This window comes from Sander lucioperca, chromosome 22, assembly GCF_008315115.2.
Source record: "Sander lucioperca isolate FBNREF2018 chromosome 22, SLUC_FBN_1.2, whole genome shotgun sequence".
Lineage (NCBI taxonomy): Eukaryota > Metazoa > Chordata > Actinopteri > Perciformes > Percidae > Sander > Sander lucioperca.
The window spans coordinates 1,089,882-1,107,580 of record NC_050194.1 but is presented as its reverse complement, the minus strand read 5'-3'; the positions used below and the strand labels follow the sequence as shown (position 1 = coordinate 1,107,580).

Here is a 17,699-nt window from a genome sequence, read left to right as displayed (position 1 = left end):
ATAGGGCTGTGGGACCATAGGGCTGTGGGACCATTGGGCTGTGGGAACATAGGGCTGTGGGACCATAGGGCTGTGGGAACATAGGGCTGTGGGAACATAGGGCTGTGGGACCATTGGGCTGTTGGACCATAGGGCTGTGGGAACATTGGGCTGTGGGACCATAGGGCTGTTGGACCATAGGGCTGTGGGAACATTGGGCTGTGGGACCATAGGGCTGACCCGCATCAGGGAAATGGGTTTGTTGATGCCAAACATTTTTAGGTTTAACATAAAACACTCCTCCATTCAGTGATCACCATGTTATCAAAAATGCAGAGTTACAACTTGACAAGAGGAGAAAATGTTGTCTTTGCTGTTTACTGATGATTATGGAAGCACATGAAAGCATCCTTGGCGTATTAAGATAACCGATAAGTTATTTTAAAGGTACTTCTTGGTTTCATTATGTTATGGTGTAAAAAAAAGGTCTCGTAATAAAATATTTAAACCTGCAGTTACCATTTTTTGGCGGGGGCCCAGAACAAGCTGTAAACATGGCACTAATATAATGTCTCACAAGGTTGATATGTTGTTGTTTAGCTCTGCTTTTGGTCTCTGCCCACTCTGAGAAAATATTGATTATAACACCACTAACCTCTTAAAAAACATGGCCTTGACCAACTGCCATGCTTTGCTTGTTGTCAAGCCATGATGTCTCTCTCTCTCTCATGGGTGGGCCAAATTCTCTGGGCGGGCAAAGCAGAGAAAGGGGAGGTAACTTTTCCCCTTATGACATCATAAAGGAAAGATTCCTGATTGGTCCATCTGAGCTTTCATTTTCTCAAAGGCAGAGCAGGATACCCAGGGCTCGGTTTACACCTATCACCATTTCTAGCTATTGGGGGACCATAGACAGGCTGGGGGAACTCATATTAATGTTAAAAATCCTCATTAAGTGATCATTCCATGCCATGGGACCTTTACATTACATTACATGTAAACTGATATTACTGATAAATAAGGAAAACATAATGTAAGAATGAAAAGTGGGAACAGTAGTTTGACAAATTAATCCAAACTAAGGCCTTAACACACAAGGGAAGTGACGAATAACGCTAACTCCCCAATCCTTACCCTGGAAAATGCTAAATACTTGCCTGCCAATGTTTTAAAAACTATTGTTTATCTTGTTGATTAAAATGTTTGATTAGATTCACCCCAGCTCATCAACCACGGCTGGGTCAGGACATATTTTAGGATGACGGTGGGACAGTTAGAGGTCCTTCTGGGGTGGCTGTCACGTCCGCATCTTAGGAGTCAGCGGACCAACTCAGGGTAACCTATTAACGCATAGCAGCGTCTGGCAATCTCTCTGAGGTAAGCTGCTGTATAGCCTAAGCTACTGTAAGCTGTTTCCTTTAGTTCTCTGTTAGCTAATTGCTCTGAGTGGATGTAAGTCCCCTGTGGTGAACAGTATTTGAATGTTTATTGGTATAGGGAAAAGTATGTTGCATAAACCAATGCCAATCTGCCATGCCCGCCCCTAGATGGGCCTTTAAAATACATACAGACAGACTTAAACAATAAATCACCATAAAACAGGAAGCAATGGATCGTTCATGACTATATGTCTGCTCCCTCTTCAAAAACAGTTTTGTAAGATATGTAACGCAAATTGTTTGGCATAAGTTCTCGTTTGAATCTATTTTAGTTAAAGGTCCTATGACATGCTGCTTTTTGGATGCTTTTATATAGGCCTTAGTGGTCCCCTAATACTGTATCTGAAGTCTCTTTTATATAGACCTTAGTGGTCCCCTAATACTGTATCTGAAGTCTCTTTATATAGACCTTAGTGGTCCCCTAATACTGTATCTGAAGTCTCTTTTATATAGACCTTAGTGGTCCCCTAATACTGTATCTGAAGTCTCTTTTATATAGGCCTTAGTGGTCCCCTAATACTGTATCTGAAGTCTCTTTTATAGATCGTATCTGAGTCTCTTTTATAGGCCTTAGTGGTCCCCTAATACTGTATCTGAAGTCTCTTTTATATAGACCTTAGTGGTCCCCTAATACTGTATCTGAAGTCTCTTTATATAGACCTTAGTGGTCCCCTAATACTGTAGCTGAAGTATCTTTCCCAAAATTCAGCCTTGGTGCAGAATTACAGCCACTAGAGCCAGTCCCACAATGATCTTTCCTTAGGATGTACCATTTCTGTGTCTGTAGCTTTAAATGCTATTGAGGAGGAGAGGGGGGGGTGCAAGATGGAGGGTGGGGGTGTGGCCTTGACCAACTGACCATGATGTCTCTCTCTTTCTCATGGGCGGGCCAAATTCAGAGCAGAGAAAGGGGAGGTAACCTTTCCCCTTATGACCTCATAAAGGGAAGATTCCAGATCGGCCCATCTGAGCTTTCATTTTCTCAAAGGTAGAGCAGGATACCCAGGGCTCGGTTTACACCTATCACCATTTCTAGCCACTGGGGGACCATAGGCAGGCTGGGGGAACTCATATTGATGTTGAAAAACCTCATTAAGTGAATTTTTCATGCCATGGGACCTTTAACAACTCACGAAGAAAAGTGCCCTTGGTAACATGACCAGTCTGCATTCTTCGTAATTTCTTTAGATATCCTATGAATTGTGTGCATAAGTTTTCGTACAATATCATATGATGATCATATATAAGTTTAGACCCACAGAGGGGACACAAGAACACATTTTAAAAGGGTTTTTGAAGGACAAACAAACCCAACTTGAAAATGCAGTTTTCCCTGTTTGTGTTAAAAAACATTACATTAAAATGTGCCGCCTCTGAAGAGAATTATTTGGTGTTTACATATTTAAGGTGCTTTCCCTCCCTGTATGTTCAACCGGAGAGGAAAATAATGACAGGAGACTCCCTGTGATAAAGCGCAGCAGCTGTTTTCACAGAGATGAGTGATGCAGAAAGATCCATACGCCGACAGATTATCACGATGCTGTAAGGCAAACAGACACTTCTGCAGCTTCACTTCAAACAGCATCACTAACTGTACGTCCACACCGCCGCCGACTTCAGCTTCTAAAGATACCGGAAGTCATTAATTTCCAATGGAAGCTGCTTCTCTCAGCTGTTGGCGTCGCATTTTGGGCGTTTTGAGCGCCAGAGCGTCAATCAGAAAGTTGAAAGTAGGTCAACTTTATGGTAATGAGCTATGACGCGGTTCAGCAGCAAGCAGCGGCAACCAATCAGAATATAGACGTCATTCACGCTGGCTGATTCCAGAGAAACATACGATGTAAACTTTGGTTCCTACCAAAACATTAGTTCAGAGAAAAAGGAGGAGAAGCTCATCATGGCCGTTGCTGGGTTCCCTATCATTTATGATATTTGCGTATAGGGACCAGTTAGCGTTACCTGCCGGTCACATGGTCTCTAAACAGTCCGCTCACGGTGAAGTCCTGCACGGATCAACAGCTGGCGGCTGCTCGCTCTGCCTGCATGCTGCTGCGGTTCAGCGGCTAACGAGCGAGCTAACTGCTAACAGACACCGCTGCGACCAACAACCAATACACATTCTGTCATTATATATGTCATTTATAAAAGGTTTCTAGTGTCAGTGTATTGGCCGTGCAGTGGCTGCTTGATCTTTTTCCATGATGAACATAGAATGCTGCTACGTCAGAGCGGCCAAAGCCTCAAACAGCTTCCCCGGACTTTCTGACAAGCGTCCTTGACCGGGCGGCCAGAGCTTCTTTGCAGCTCAAGTCAGCGACGGTGTGGACGGACAGTAAGTGATCGCATGAGAGAAGATCAATCATCCATCTGTATCTATCTATCATAAATAGATAGATACAGAGCTAGAGATAGGGACTGAAATATGTGCCACCAGGAACTGAATTTGAATATTTATATTTGAATTGCTAAACTTGAATAATTGCATTGAAAAAGTGAATTTGAATCACATAATTTGAAATTGTATTGTTTAATTTAAATCATTGAATAAAATTGAATTTTGAGAACTGAATTTGAATTGTGTGAATTGAATGTGAAGATATATAGAGAGTTGAATTTTCAGTGAGGATCAAATTTTATTGGACTTCAGTTCCAAACGAATAAATACAATTTCAAATTATGTGATTCAAATTCACTTTTTCAATGCAATTATTCAAGTTTAGCAATTCAAATTCAAATATGAATTATTCAAATTCAGTTTCTGGTGGCACATATTTCAGCCCATATAGAGATACTGTATTTATGCAGAAGGAAATGAAGGTGTCCAATAGCTTATACACATCATACATACACATAGGCACACAGACATACGACAGCCACGCACACATACTGTACATACTGTCGGTACACGATCCGTGCTGCATGCATGATCCGTTCTGCGCATGCGCTAGAATATAATCCTTTTTTACGAGTTCTCTTAATACATCCATGGGATTTACAACACTGCACGATCTGTCATAGTTGTAGCGGTCTGCCGTTAGCCTCATGGATGTATTAAGAGAACGGTTAGCCTCCACCGGGAAGCTAACGCTAGTTTAGCAAACAGCTAATTCGCCTAGCCGCTAGCTGACGGCTTGATTCAGTCTAAAATAACGTTAACTCAAACTAAACACTGGGAAAAGCAGACTACAGCTAAACTAAGACTTTACAGTAATAACAATAAAGACGTAAAGTATTGATTGGTTGCATTTTAAATGAGCACAAGTAGTAAAGTAGAACTGACGTAACAGCTGTTATATATTTTAACGGTTATTTTCAGGTTTGAGGGTCTTTTTCATGCTGTCTCAGCTAGCGGTTAGCCGAATTAGCTGTTAGCTACGACCAGAAGCGTGGAACAGATCGTGCAGTGTTGTAAATCCTCGTACAACAGGATTATCATCTGAGCATGCTCAGAACGCATCGTGTACCGACACATACTACAAAAATACAAAGGAAGATACCAATAGTGTGCCCTTACAGTAAAGTTAGGTTGTAGCATGTTTAAAGGAGCGGTGTGGAAAAAATGCAGAAAGGTGCAATGGTATCATAGTGCAAGAGAGTGCCAGTGCAAATTCTATATGTTTAACTATTGTGCTGTCTTCTATTGGACCATGCACTTTTTTCTAGGCACTTTTTTCAATGTTTTTGGTGCTTTTTTTGGCGTTTTACACTTCTTTTCACTACAGTAAACACCACTAAAGGTGTGGACACACAGAGACGATAATCGGCCGTTGGACAGTCTGGCGAGGTCGGTGACTCGAGTCTGTTCGGTGTGTTCCGTGCCGTCGTCCGTCTGAGGGGCCGTCGGCCTTGATTTTGAATGATTACAAAATGTAAATCATACGAGCCCGTGCACGTTGTGACCGAGCCCAGCCCGGCCCGACACATTAACTGTAATTATGAGCCTGAGCTTGATTTAAACCCAACAATGTTTTAATACGTGGGCCGTTATAACTGACGTTCTCAACTACAATTCCGAGTTGTTTGAACTCCAGAAATCTGTTTAGAATTATCTTAATGAATAATGCAACAAGGACGAAGCATGTAAACTGCTGTTAGTTTATTCAGAATGGAACGGATCGCAAATGGATCCGAATGAAGAAACGCTAAAAACCTCGACCCATAGCTCCCTCAGCCGAATAGTGAGGGGAACAGATCAAGGCTGCAACATAATCAAAGACCTGGAACCATATAGGAGACTTTCTTGTCTCCATCACCTAATTAATACTGTCCTTCACCACGGTCTCCGTCACCTAATTAATACCGTTCTTCACCACGGTCTCCATCACCTAATTAATACTGTCCTTCACCACGGTCTCCGTCACCTAATTAATACTGTCCTTCACCACGGTCTCCGTCACCTAATTAATACTGTCCTTCACCACGGTCTCCATCACCTAATTAATACTGTCCCTCACCACCTAATTAATACTGTGCTTCGCCATGGTCTGCATGCCAACGCACTGGCCGACAACGCGCCAGGTATAGGAGAGACCACATCTGCTGCTAAAGGACTCGTGAGATATCTGAAACAATCTGGCCTGGTTGCACGGTTATGGAAGACGATTTAGCCCAGTTTACCTCACACTCAGGTCAGGTCAGGACATCCACCCAGAGTTACGGGAGAAGCTGGAGAGGCAGAGCTTTCTCCGCGACTAATTAGGCTAATAAAGTAATGATTAAAAACACACAAATGCTTGATCATTTGTGTTTTAAGTTCGGGCTCAGGCAGAAAATCTAAACTCTACTTTCTTCTACTTCATTTTGGAGGCAAATGTGGTACTTTTTACTCCACTGCCTTTATTTGATAACTTTGCAGATTATTTTGTATTAGCAACACTTATTTTCATTATTCACGTGTCTATTGAATGTTTTTTCTAAATTGTCTGATTAATCAATGTTTGTACGAAATGGTGAACAATTCCTGTTGCATGTTCATATTGCATGTTTTATCTAAAGTCCAAAGCTGTTTTTAATTCAGTGACATTACAAAAAACCAAGCAGCAAAATTCTCACCTGAAACCAGAGGATGTTTTGACATTTTCACTAAATAATTATGTCTTAAATGTTTGATCACTTATTGTAACTGTAGATTGACTCTTATGTTGATTTTTTTTCAGCTCTACTTGACAGTATTTTTAGATTTGTCTGAAAGTAATTTGTGTAAGTTAATCAGTCCTTCCAGAAAAAACTTTTTTGTGATTGTTGTGGGCAAAAATCCTTGATTATGCGGCACGTTTTCTTAAAAAATGCGATGAAATATGCGGGATATTTATGCAATTTTATGCGATGAAATTGCGGGAACTTGCAAAAACTGCGGTTTCATCATGGCTTCATCGGGTTTGCAGCTTTTTGATGATGTTCACGTCGTGTAATTATGTCACTTCATAACATTCCCATGGCAAAAGAGGAAAATGGCTGCTCTTGTGTGAAGTAAACGCAACATTTTTCAACTTTCTGCTAAGATACATGTGACTTTTTTTGCAATGAAAATGCGGGAATTATGAAATCATGCAAGCCCCGCATATTTTGCGCGGAAATTGGCAATTTATGCGGCGAAAGTGCGGCGTATTTCAAAAAATGCGGCCCCCGCATAAATATGCAGAATTTGGCTGATTATGCATTGAATTATGCGATCGCATAATCACGTTTTTCTGGAGGGACTGACTTAACATGAGCCCGATATATCGGCCGATATATTGGCGGGCCGATATTATGCATTTTTTATAATTATGAATTAAATAAAATAAAAACGGACAAAACCCCCTTCAACCGTGTTCTGAGTGTTGGCGTTGCAGAGTTTGTCCACCAGAGGGCGCTCTACAATGTCCCTGCTGGCAACACTCGTGTTTAACCCTTTAAGTTTCAGATCTTAAGTTGGTATTTTTATACATTTTATTTATCAGAACTTTAATATATTTTGATGTTCTGTTGTGACAATAAAAGTTTTTTATTATTTTAGTGAGGACTCATAAATAACTACAAATAACTAATGTTAGGGAAATCTGTTCATGTTTTGTTACACGTTTCTGGATTTAAAAAAATATATATATCAGCCGATATATCAGATTTTTAAATCACCAAATATTTGTATCGATATCGGCCTTAAAAATCCTTTATCAGTCGGGCTCTATAAGTTAAGACACTGGCCAAAGTCCGTGAAAAAGTTTGAAAACAAGATTTTTACCTGACACATTCACCTCGTGTTGAAGGTCAAATATAAATCTGTAAAAAGAAAAATGTAAAATGCATAAAAAGTACAATCACTCTCTGAGATCAAGTGGATGGAAAGTATAAAGTCTCAGAAAAGGAACTGCACTGAATCCGTACTGACTGAATGTGTTATTAGAAAACGTTGGTATGTCCCTTTAACCCTACTGTTGTCTTCCCGTCGAACTTCAAGCAACTTCTTTGTTTTTCTGGGTCAAAAATTTAAAATTAAAACTTTTTTTTCATCGTTTTTGTGGTCTCTCTGTACACTTTCGTCGCTTTCCCCCCCGATGTTTTTGTCAGATTCTTTTCTTGCATTTAGGCCTTTAGGGACGGACAGCTTAGAAATGAAAGAGAGAGGGGGGGGTGACATGCAGGAAAGTGCTGCAGGTCGGAATTGAACCCGCAACTTCTGCGTCAAGGACTGAGCTTCTTTACATGGGCGCTCGCTCTACCACTAGGGCACCCGGGCATCCAGTTGTTGTCACTTTTTCCGATGTCTTTGTCGATTTTTTCAGCGCCTTTTTACGTTTTTGAAGCTTTTTCTGACATTTTTGTCACTTTTTTCAACTTCCATTTATCAATTTATGTCTCTCTAAATGCTATTAAATTGAATAAAATGACAAAATTCAATGAAAGTACAGAACTGATTATTTATTTTACTTGTGAAGAGCGTCGTACAGGAGGGTTAAAACCGCTCTTACATGCATGACCCAGAACTGCACGCAAGCATGTGGACTTAAAGTCAGAGGCATCTGCCGGTAAACAGGCTGTAAACCTATTTAACCTCTGAAGTCAGTGAGCCACAGCCGGAGATCAAGGCAGAAAAACAAAAAGCTTTAAACCACCTTAAAGGAGACAGGTTTCTGTCTCTCTTTTTTAAAAAAAAGGAGATAAGGAAGGAGGGAAGGAAGGGAGAAGGAGGAGCAGATGGGGAATTAGCTTACCAGTAGAGGAGAGACAGCCCATCGAATCGCTCGGCGTCCTGAGGGAGAAATGGCATCGCACGACGGTCCTAGACAAAAAACAACAACCGACCAATCCCACACAAACACACACACACACACTCACACACACAAGTGTTACGGCGCCATGAGACAGCAGCGGGATGAGATGAGACGGCAACGGCAGTTCACACGAGGTCGGGGTGTGTGACCGGAGTGAAGAGGAGAAGGATGGAAATCCGCCTAGACAGGGAGAGACACACGCTTACCTTTACTCACTAATCCGTGCTGATACCCGTCCGCCACACACACACACACACACACACACACACACACACACACACACAGAGACACACATACACACACACACACACACACACACACACAGAGAGACACACACACGTGCACATGCACACACACACAGAGACACACACACACACACACATGCATGCACATGTACACACACACAAGCACATGCGCGCACACACACACACACACACACACAGAAGTACATGCACATGCACGCACACGCACACACACACACACACACACACACACACACACACACAAGCACATGCACACACACACACACAGGGACACACACACACACACACTCAAGCACATGCACACACACACACAAGCACATGCACATGCACATGCACACACACACACACACACGGGGACACACACACACACACACACACAAGCACATGCACACACACACACACAGGGACACACACACACACACTCAAGCACATGCACACACACACACACACAAGCACATGCACATGCACATGCACACACACACACACACACGCACACACACAGGGACACACACACACACACACACAAGCACATGCACATGCACACACACACAGAGACACACATACACACACACACACATATACACACATAAGCACATTCACACTAACGTCACAGAAGATGAAACTAAACATTTTCCTAAGACGTGCTCTTTCTCCAGTTGAAAGATTAGCGTTATAGTTAAAAACACTGAAGGAGCTTAACGCGTTGCCTCTTTAGGGTCTCAGAAATGCATTCGGATAAATCAAACGTTACGCTGACAACTCTGCCGTTTCTTTAAGCATCAAGGCAGCAGGTTGGAGTCAGCACACATGGATTGAAATTCAAATTTCATTTGACTGAGTACACAATAAGCTATGAATCATCACTGGAAAATGTTTGTGCGATTAAAAAAAGACAGATGGGAAGGAAAAAGGGGAAGAGGAACTGAGAGAAAGTGAGAGCTGAGCCAGCTTTGGTATTCAGAGATTTCTCAGCCCAGTCTTAAACCTTGTGTTGTCCTTCCGTCAACGATGAACTTGTTGTCCTTTCAGGTCAAAAGTGAGTTTGAATATTTGGTGCTTTTTACAGCATTTTTGTCTCTTTTTTTAAATGCTTTTGTCACTTTCTTCAACGTTTTATTTTTAAATTCATGGTCAATAAACCTAATTTATATGACATTATACCTAATTATTTAGTTAAAAAAGCAGAAATTATGAATTATTTTGACTATTAGTTAAGACCAGAGGATGTTGAGTGAATCACAGACTAGTTTATGTCAAAATTTGGTCAAAATACTGTTTTAAAACCATTTAAAGGTGCTTTAGGTAGGATTGTGAAGATCCAGGACTTAGCCAAAAAATGTGAACATCGACAACTTCTCAGTCCCTCCCCCCTTTCTGCTAAAGCCCAAACGGTCTCCTAAGCCCCTCCCCCCACAAGGGAGAATGAATGTGTGTGTCGGTACACGATCCGTTCTGCCTGCACGATCCGTTCTGCACATGCGCAACATAATACTGTTTTACCGAGGATACGACCTGCACGATCTGTTCCACGCTAGCCTATGGCTAGCCTCCACCGGGAAGCTAACGTTAGTTTAGCTAACAGCTAATTCAGCTAACCACTAGCTGACAGCTAGATTCAGTCTAAAATAACGTTAACTCAAACGTAATGGGAAAAGCAGGCTACAGCTAAATTAAGACTTCACAGTAATAACAATAAAGACAAGTATTGAGTGATTGTATTTTAAATGAGCACAAGTAAAGTAGAACTGACGTAACAGCTGTTATATATGTTAGGTGTTTGTTATATATGTCAACGTTTATTTTCAAGTTTTATTTTGAGGGTCTTTTAAAGTTATTACATGTATTACATTATGCTGTCTCAGCTAGCAGTTAGCCGAATTAGCTGTTAGCTAAACTAACGTTAGCTTGCCTGTGGAGGCTAACGGCAGACCGCTACAATCAGCTAGCGGTTAGCCGAATTAGCTGTTAGCTAAACTAACGTTAGCTTGGCTGTCGACCGGAAGCGTGGAACAGATCGTGCAGTGTCGTAAATCCTCGTACAACCGCGCATGCGCGAACATTTTGCGCATGTGCAGAACGGATCGTGCAGGCAGAACGGATCGTGTACCGACAGTGTGTGCATGTAGTTAGACACCTCCCCTGGCCCTGATTGGTGCGTCTGAACAGTTAGACACCTCCCCTGGCCCTGATTGGTGCATCTGAACAGTTAGACACCTCCCCTGGCCCTGATTGGTGCATCAGTGTCAAAGTGTCCTTGGGCAAGACACTGAACCGGTCAATTTCATCACGTAGCTCTGTTGTTTGGAAATTTGGAGTACTGTCAGTAGCAAAAAAATCTAAACCAATCGGTGCTGCCTACAGCGTGTTATCCTCCTGCTAGCGTTAGCACCCAACAGGCTTAAACAGGGCAAGTTTTAAACGTGTTTTAAGCCTCTAAACATGCTCGAAATGTCATTACAAGAGCCTCCCCATGTGCAGTTATTCTTTCTGAGTGAACACAGTGAATCTGACTGCAGGAGATGTGACAGAAAGGCATAAAAGTTGTGTTAATCCAGCCAGTGCACGTACCTCTGTTTATTTCCTGCTTTCAAGTCCACACTAGTCGATTGTCGAACTCATACAATCCAATATTCCAGTCAGATTTTCTGTGATCCCTCAGAAGGAATCTCTTCACATGGGTAGGCTCTTGTAATGACATTTCAAACATGTTTAGAGGCTAAAAGCATGTTTAAAACTTGCCCTGTTTAAGCCTGTTGGTGCTAACTCTAGCAGGAGGATAACACGGTGTAGGCAGCACCGATTGGTTTAGTTTTTCTTTCTACTGACAGCACTCCACATTTACACACAACAGAGCTACATAAGTAAACATTAATTTTACGTGCAAAGATTTTGGGTTCCATACAACGTACATCCATGCATCGATTATTATTATACGTTATACATTATATACATATTTTTGGGCATTTTGATTAAAAGAAACCCAGGGACGTCGTTAGGCCTATTTTAGGGGGGCTGAAGCTACCCCAAAATGTCCCTAAGCCCCCCTAAATAATAAGAAGAACAACAATAACAATTTCGATTTATCCTCATTCATATTTAGACGCAACAAATTATATATATCCAGCTACAAAAAGGCCGAAAAGTCCGAAGTTAGACAGAAGTACAGAGAGTTGTTGTGCTATCAAGATGATGCACTGCACCGTCTCATTGCATTGGTGTGAACCTGCAGCTTTCAGAGCGTTGCAGACCGGCGCGTTGCAAGTAACTGGGGGATTCATCTCGTCTCATCGCTACTCTTTGGTCTGAACTCGCTATGCACCCTCCCTCCCACAAACACACACACCGGTACACGCTAATGGTGAAAGGACGATTGATTACACCTAGCGTGATACAGAGTGAAATTGTAAGTTGTTTTTAATGACCTGCTTACCTTTAGCTACGTTTTCTTGAGGTAAAGGAAAGGGGATATTTTGGTTTGCTATGGAAAACTAAAGTCTAGCTAGAGTGAACGAGGGAAATACAAGAAATGGTTAACTTAGCAAGCTAATCAAAACTCTTTATCCATTGCCAGTAATATAGCCTATCTCTATAGTAGGCATATTCTAAAACTATGTCAATCCCCATGTTGTTGTCATTGAAAACTTAGGGCGTTTTCACACATGAAAATCCGAACCAAGGTCCGGACCAAGGTTCATGTTTTTGTTACATTGTAACATTTGATCCGGTAAGTTTTGGTTTCACACTGCAGTTATGCAAGCGCACTAAAGATCTCTACGTGACAAAACTACGTCCTGCCGTCATCACATATGTGAGCTGCGTCTCCAGATACTTATAATTGATTGGTTTGTAGACGAGCTTTCCCGTCCTCTCGTATCCTCTCTCTGTGTCGGAGTTTTTTCAGCTGACTGCTGCTCTCTCCTACTGACTGATCTCTCCTACTGACTGCTGCTCTCTCCTGCTGACTGCTGCTCTCTCCTACTGACTGCTGCTCTCCCCTACTGACTGCTGCTCTCCTCTACAGCCGCGGCTCTTTTTGTTTTGTTGTGATGTTGAGAAGCGATACACGGAAACTTTCTGGAGAATTTATTCAGAAACAAACGGAAACCTACACTGTACATTTACTACCACTTAACAAATAAACTGCTGATGTATTCTCAGCTCTGATAGCCGACAGCTGTCTGCTCTGAGCGCATTCACCGTCACTCTCACTCTCTCATGTAGCCTACACACTAAGCACCGAGCTGTTCCTTAAAGGAGCTTCCCCGGTCTTGTAACACAAGGAGAGCCTGCCAGAGCTCCTTGTATTTGGTCCGAAAGTCCGAACCATCCAAAAAATGCTTTCACACTATAAACAAACCGGACCATGGTTCAGTTTGGTCCGGACCGAGACCACCTCTTTTGGTTGGACCAAAATTTGGTAGTAATTTAAGGATTGTTTTGTAACAATAAGCATTTGTTGGCAGGCCTAGGCACTATGCATAGCCTAAACTAAATTATTTCATTATATTTATTACATATGCTAGCTATATTCTAACCAATTTAACTTTTTTCATTCATTGGCTATGATAAATTAAATACATAGATGTTGCCTAAGGCTAGGCTAAAGATGAGGACATGCCCACAGATACACATGTGAAAATAAAATGAAAGCAATCCTACATACAGTAAACGTTACTCCAAATCTTTTATTCCTTCCGCCACCAGGTTATTGTATTTAGACAGTAGCCACTTTAAATAGGATCCGTATCAATAGCTTACATGATAAAGTATGCAGTGATGCCTATTATGCCTATTTTTTTCTTTTTCGTGTGCTGTTATTTGTCATATTTGTTTAACTTACCAACTTATTAGCTGTCTGGCCTCTGTTTGTCAGTTTTTGGACATTTTGGATGTTGTTTCATGTCACCAATTTGCATTTCGAAGTCATGAAATTAGCATCAGGGTTTTTTTTTATCTTAAAGGATAAGACAGAAGGAACAGAGTAGAAATGGAAGAAGAGGATATGTCTGTCACTGTTTACTTGTTAATATATTGGTTTCTTGGCTGGTTGTTGACACAAGTCTAGCTCTAATACAGTAACAAAACATGTGAGTGCAAAGATTTTGCAAACGCAAGTTACAAATACCCTGGGGGCTAAGCCTCCCCTGTCTTTCAATCCTAGTGACGTCCCTGAAGAAACCCATATTTCTGATAGAAAAAACTTAACAAGGGTTAAGACAAGAGCAACAGCTAACATCAAGACATTATGTGTCTGTCCCCATGTGCCGTAACTATGTTGAATGTTTGATTGTTTCTGCAGAACAGGAACCTGCTGCAAACCAGTTTTTAAACTGAGTCAGTCCCATTTATATTGTAACTTAATGTTATGTAATGTTAACAGGATACATTTACAGACAGAAGTCAATAAGACAGCATAACGACAGCTAGAGCAACAAAAAATCAGAAGTACTTATAGGACTGCTGAGTACTGGCACACTTCTGGAAAATGACAACATGCTGATGCGTCACATCTAACAGCAACAACAGGAATCCTGTGATTTCAAAACTTCCTCCAAAGTTTGTACATTTGTACACAGAAAGGAAACACAATTTCTAAATGTCAAGCACCTTTTGACATGCAGTGCCTCAACAATGACGCATCAAGAGACGATGGTGGCAGGAGAATGACAGGAAGTGTGACCTGTCAATGACTAAAAAACATTGGTTTATTTGGTTTATATGTTCTCTTAAAATCTGGATAATTTTGGCTGAATGTTGTGGCTTTGGTTAGCAGCTTTAGCTTTAGCCAAAATAACTTACTTCATCTTGCACATATACTTATTCCTACTACTCTTATAATGTTACCACACTGCACATAGCTGTACATACTGTACATATCTGTCTGTATGGTTCATACATTATATCCATACTTATTCTGTTTTTCTTATTATATATTCTGCTAATACACTGCATATATCTATATTATTCTTACTACTAGTATAATGTCACTGCTACTACATTGCACATATCTGTACATGTTCATACACTGTTAATATTACATAGCCATACTTATTCTGCTCTTATAACACTGCACTATATGTATTGTCCTGTCTATGCACCACCTGTCTATACTTGTATATCATATTGCACTTTTCTGCTTTTTTGCACTTCTGGTTGGACGCACACTGCATTTCGTTGTCTTTGTACTTGTGCACAATGACAATAAAGTTCAATCTAATCTAATCTAAAGTACATTCACTCAAATACTGAACTATGTTGAGGTATTTGTACTTTGAGTAATTTCCTGTTTTGCTACTTGTACTCCACTACATCTTAAGGCCCTGACACACCAAGCTGATAATCAGCCGTCTGAGAGTCTGGCGAGGTCGGTGACTCGAGTCTGTTCAGTGTGTTCTGTGCCGTCGTCCGTCCGAGGGGCCGTCGGCCTTGATTTTGGCCGATTTGACATGTATAATCGGCGGGACGGGCACTGCTGGCAGTCAGACTCCAATGACCCATCTGATTGGTGGATTGGTAAACTGACCTTTGTTGATCTGAAATGAAGACAGATTCAGCAACTGCACGGCCTATTTCTCTCTTCAAATGTTTTCAGAAACACGTTTTGGTGAACTATTTTAGTAAAATATGAGATTGTATTCTGAACGAGTCGCCATGACAGTCTGCGTTTGTCCAATCAGCTGCCGGTTTTCATTTTTGGGCAACAATACAGATTAGCGCCGCCTGCTGTTATGGAGACGTATTACGTCTCGTCTCTTCAGTGTGTTCTGAGGCACTTTTTTGACCAATTTGGGGAGACTGATCAGTCCAACTGCCTTTTCTGCCGACGTTTGGCCGTCGGCTCTGTGTGTCTGGGCCTTTAGAGGGAAACACTGCACTTCAGGTGTCGCTACGTCTTCTTAGTTTATTTATTTGAAGAGATATTTTTCTAGTTCTGTATTTATTTTGACGTGGGATTTTTTCAGAAATCCAATTTTTTTGTTATTTAAGATAAAATAAAGTTTTAGTGTCACTTTTGATAAGAGGACACATCTGTTGTTTTGCCGTTTTTAGAAATAAAGGAATATGGTTTTCACTCATTTGTCTGCAGCTCATTCTGTTAACTCTCCTGTTGTCCTCGGGTCAAATTTGACGCGTTTACAAAAACTTTCTATATCAGAACTACGACAAAAGAATGTTGAAAAAAGTGACCAATGTTGGAAAAAGCTACAAAAATGAAAACGAAAAAAAAATAGACAAAAACATTTATTTTTTATGCTGAAAAAAAGTGACCAAGAAAATCGCAAAGAAGTGAAAAAAAACATCGGAAAAAGCAATAAAAAACATAATATTTTTTACAAAAATATAATTAAAAAAATTCCCAAAAAGTGACAATTTGTTTTTTTTAAAGTGACACGTTTTTTTGCATAAAATCGACAAAAAAAGTACCAAGAAAATCGCAAAAAACGACAAAAAAACGTAAATATTTTTACAAAAAATGTTTTGCATAAAATCGACAAAAAGTTGAGAAAAGTGACCAAGAAAGTCACAAAGAAGTGAAAAAAAAACATCTGAAAAAGCGACAAAAAACTTAATAAAAAAAACGTCAAAAAAGTGACAAAAAAAATGGGATAAAAGTGACAACATTTTTTTAATAAAAACGACAAAAACATCAAGAAAAGTGTAGAAAAAGAACAACAAAATGTTAAAATTTCGACCCAGAAAAACACAAAGTTGCAGGTCGGCGAGAAGACAAAACAAGGGTTAAAAAAAATCCTGAAAAAAATCATATTGTCAACTTTAAATCGTATTGAATCATGAATTGAGTGTTTCGTTACATCCAGCGTGTGATTTGTGAAATTGACCATGCAGAAGAAAACACTTTATGAACATTGATATCCAATGGAAAGTAATCTCAAAATGAAATAGCCCAAAATGGTGACAACATAAAACACGGCACTCTCAAGTCGGAGAGCGAAGTTCACTTCGCAGTGAAAAACAAAATACTTACACCCAGGAAACGCTCATTCATACCTTGGGAGTGTTTTGATCCTGAACTTAACTAATTGGTATGGTGCCTAAACTTAACTGTCATCGCCGCATGACGCTCACTTTTTCTGGCTAAACTCCACTACCACGGCTCCTGAAAGCTCTGTCATCTGGCGGTGCCTATAGCCGGCTCACAGTCACCTAATGGCTGCTTAACAACTGCCGCTGGTAGCCGGCGTCCCAGAGCTCTGTAGCGGCTAAATACAACCAGCAACTGCTGCTCTGATTTTATTGTTGTATGGCACTATAGACTGTTCACGTTACAGCGCTTTAGTTTGTTTAAAATACTTAAGGACGCTAAAGGAGACTTTTTGCGTCATAACAACGCCAAAGACACCTGACCAAACGGCCGTATTTTGAGAATGGGAGTGAGAATGTGTTGGTATATAATAGAGGGCCTATGGTCTATTGGTGAAGTAGCATTGATTAAATTGAGAGGGGGGGGTGGTACATTTCAAATTTAGGTCTTTTGTTCCTACATTTCCTTTCAATTTAAGCCCTATCATTCCATAACATTTTTTAGAGTAAGGGGTTAGGGTTAGGGTTGGGGTTAGGGGGATAAAATATGATACAAATTCATGAAAAAGGAAATGTGGGAACATAGGGCCTAATTTTGAAAGAAATCTTAGAAATGTGGGAACATCGGGCCTAATTTTGAAAGAAATCTTAGAAATGTGGGAACATAGGGCCTAATTTTAAAAAAATCTTAGAAATGTGGGAACATCGGGCCTAATTTTGAA

The 17,699-nt window shown here is 40.7% G+C and overlaps 1 protein-coding gene and 2 long non-coding RNA genes across 4 annotated transcripts in view; 1 reads left to right on the top strand and 2 right to left on the bottom strand.

Annotated features, from left to right (window-relative positions):
- stxbp4 (syntaxin binding protein 4) overlaps positions 1-8,770 on the bottom strand; it is a 77,710-nt gene extending 68,940 nt beyond the window's left edge. For both annotated transcript variants that reach the window (XM_031311355.2, XM_031311356.2), the window contains exon 1: positions 8,612-8,770. In XM_031311355.2, the coding sequence (XP_031167215.1) occupies positions 8,612-8,667 (56 nt within the window). In that variant the 5' untranslated portion in view covers positions 8,668-8,770. The remainder of the gene's footprint in view (positions 1-8,611) is intronic.
- LOC118494214 lies at positions 670-2,531 on the top strand. Its single transcript, XR_004896295.1, has 2 exons — positions 670-753; positions 2,334-2,531. It is a non-coding gene; the product is annotated as an uncharacterized LOC118494214 (long non-coding RNA).
- Positions 8,771-9,340: 570 nt separating the features above from the next.
- Positions 9,341-17,699, bottom strand: part of LOC118494212 — a 19,369-nt gene continuing 11,010 nt past the window's right edge. The window contains exon 3 of the long non-coding RNA XR_004896293.1: positions 9,341-9,355. This is a non-coding gene — a long non-coding RNA (uncharacterized LOC118494212). The remainder of the gene's footprint in view (positions 9,356-17,699) is intronic.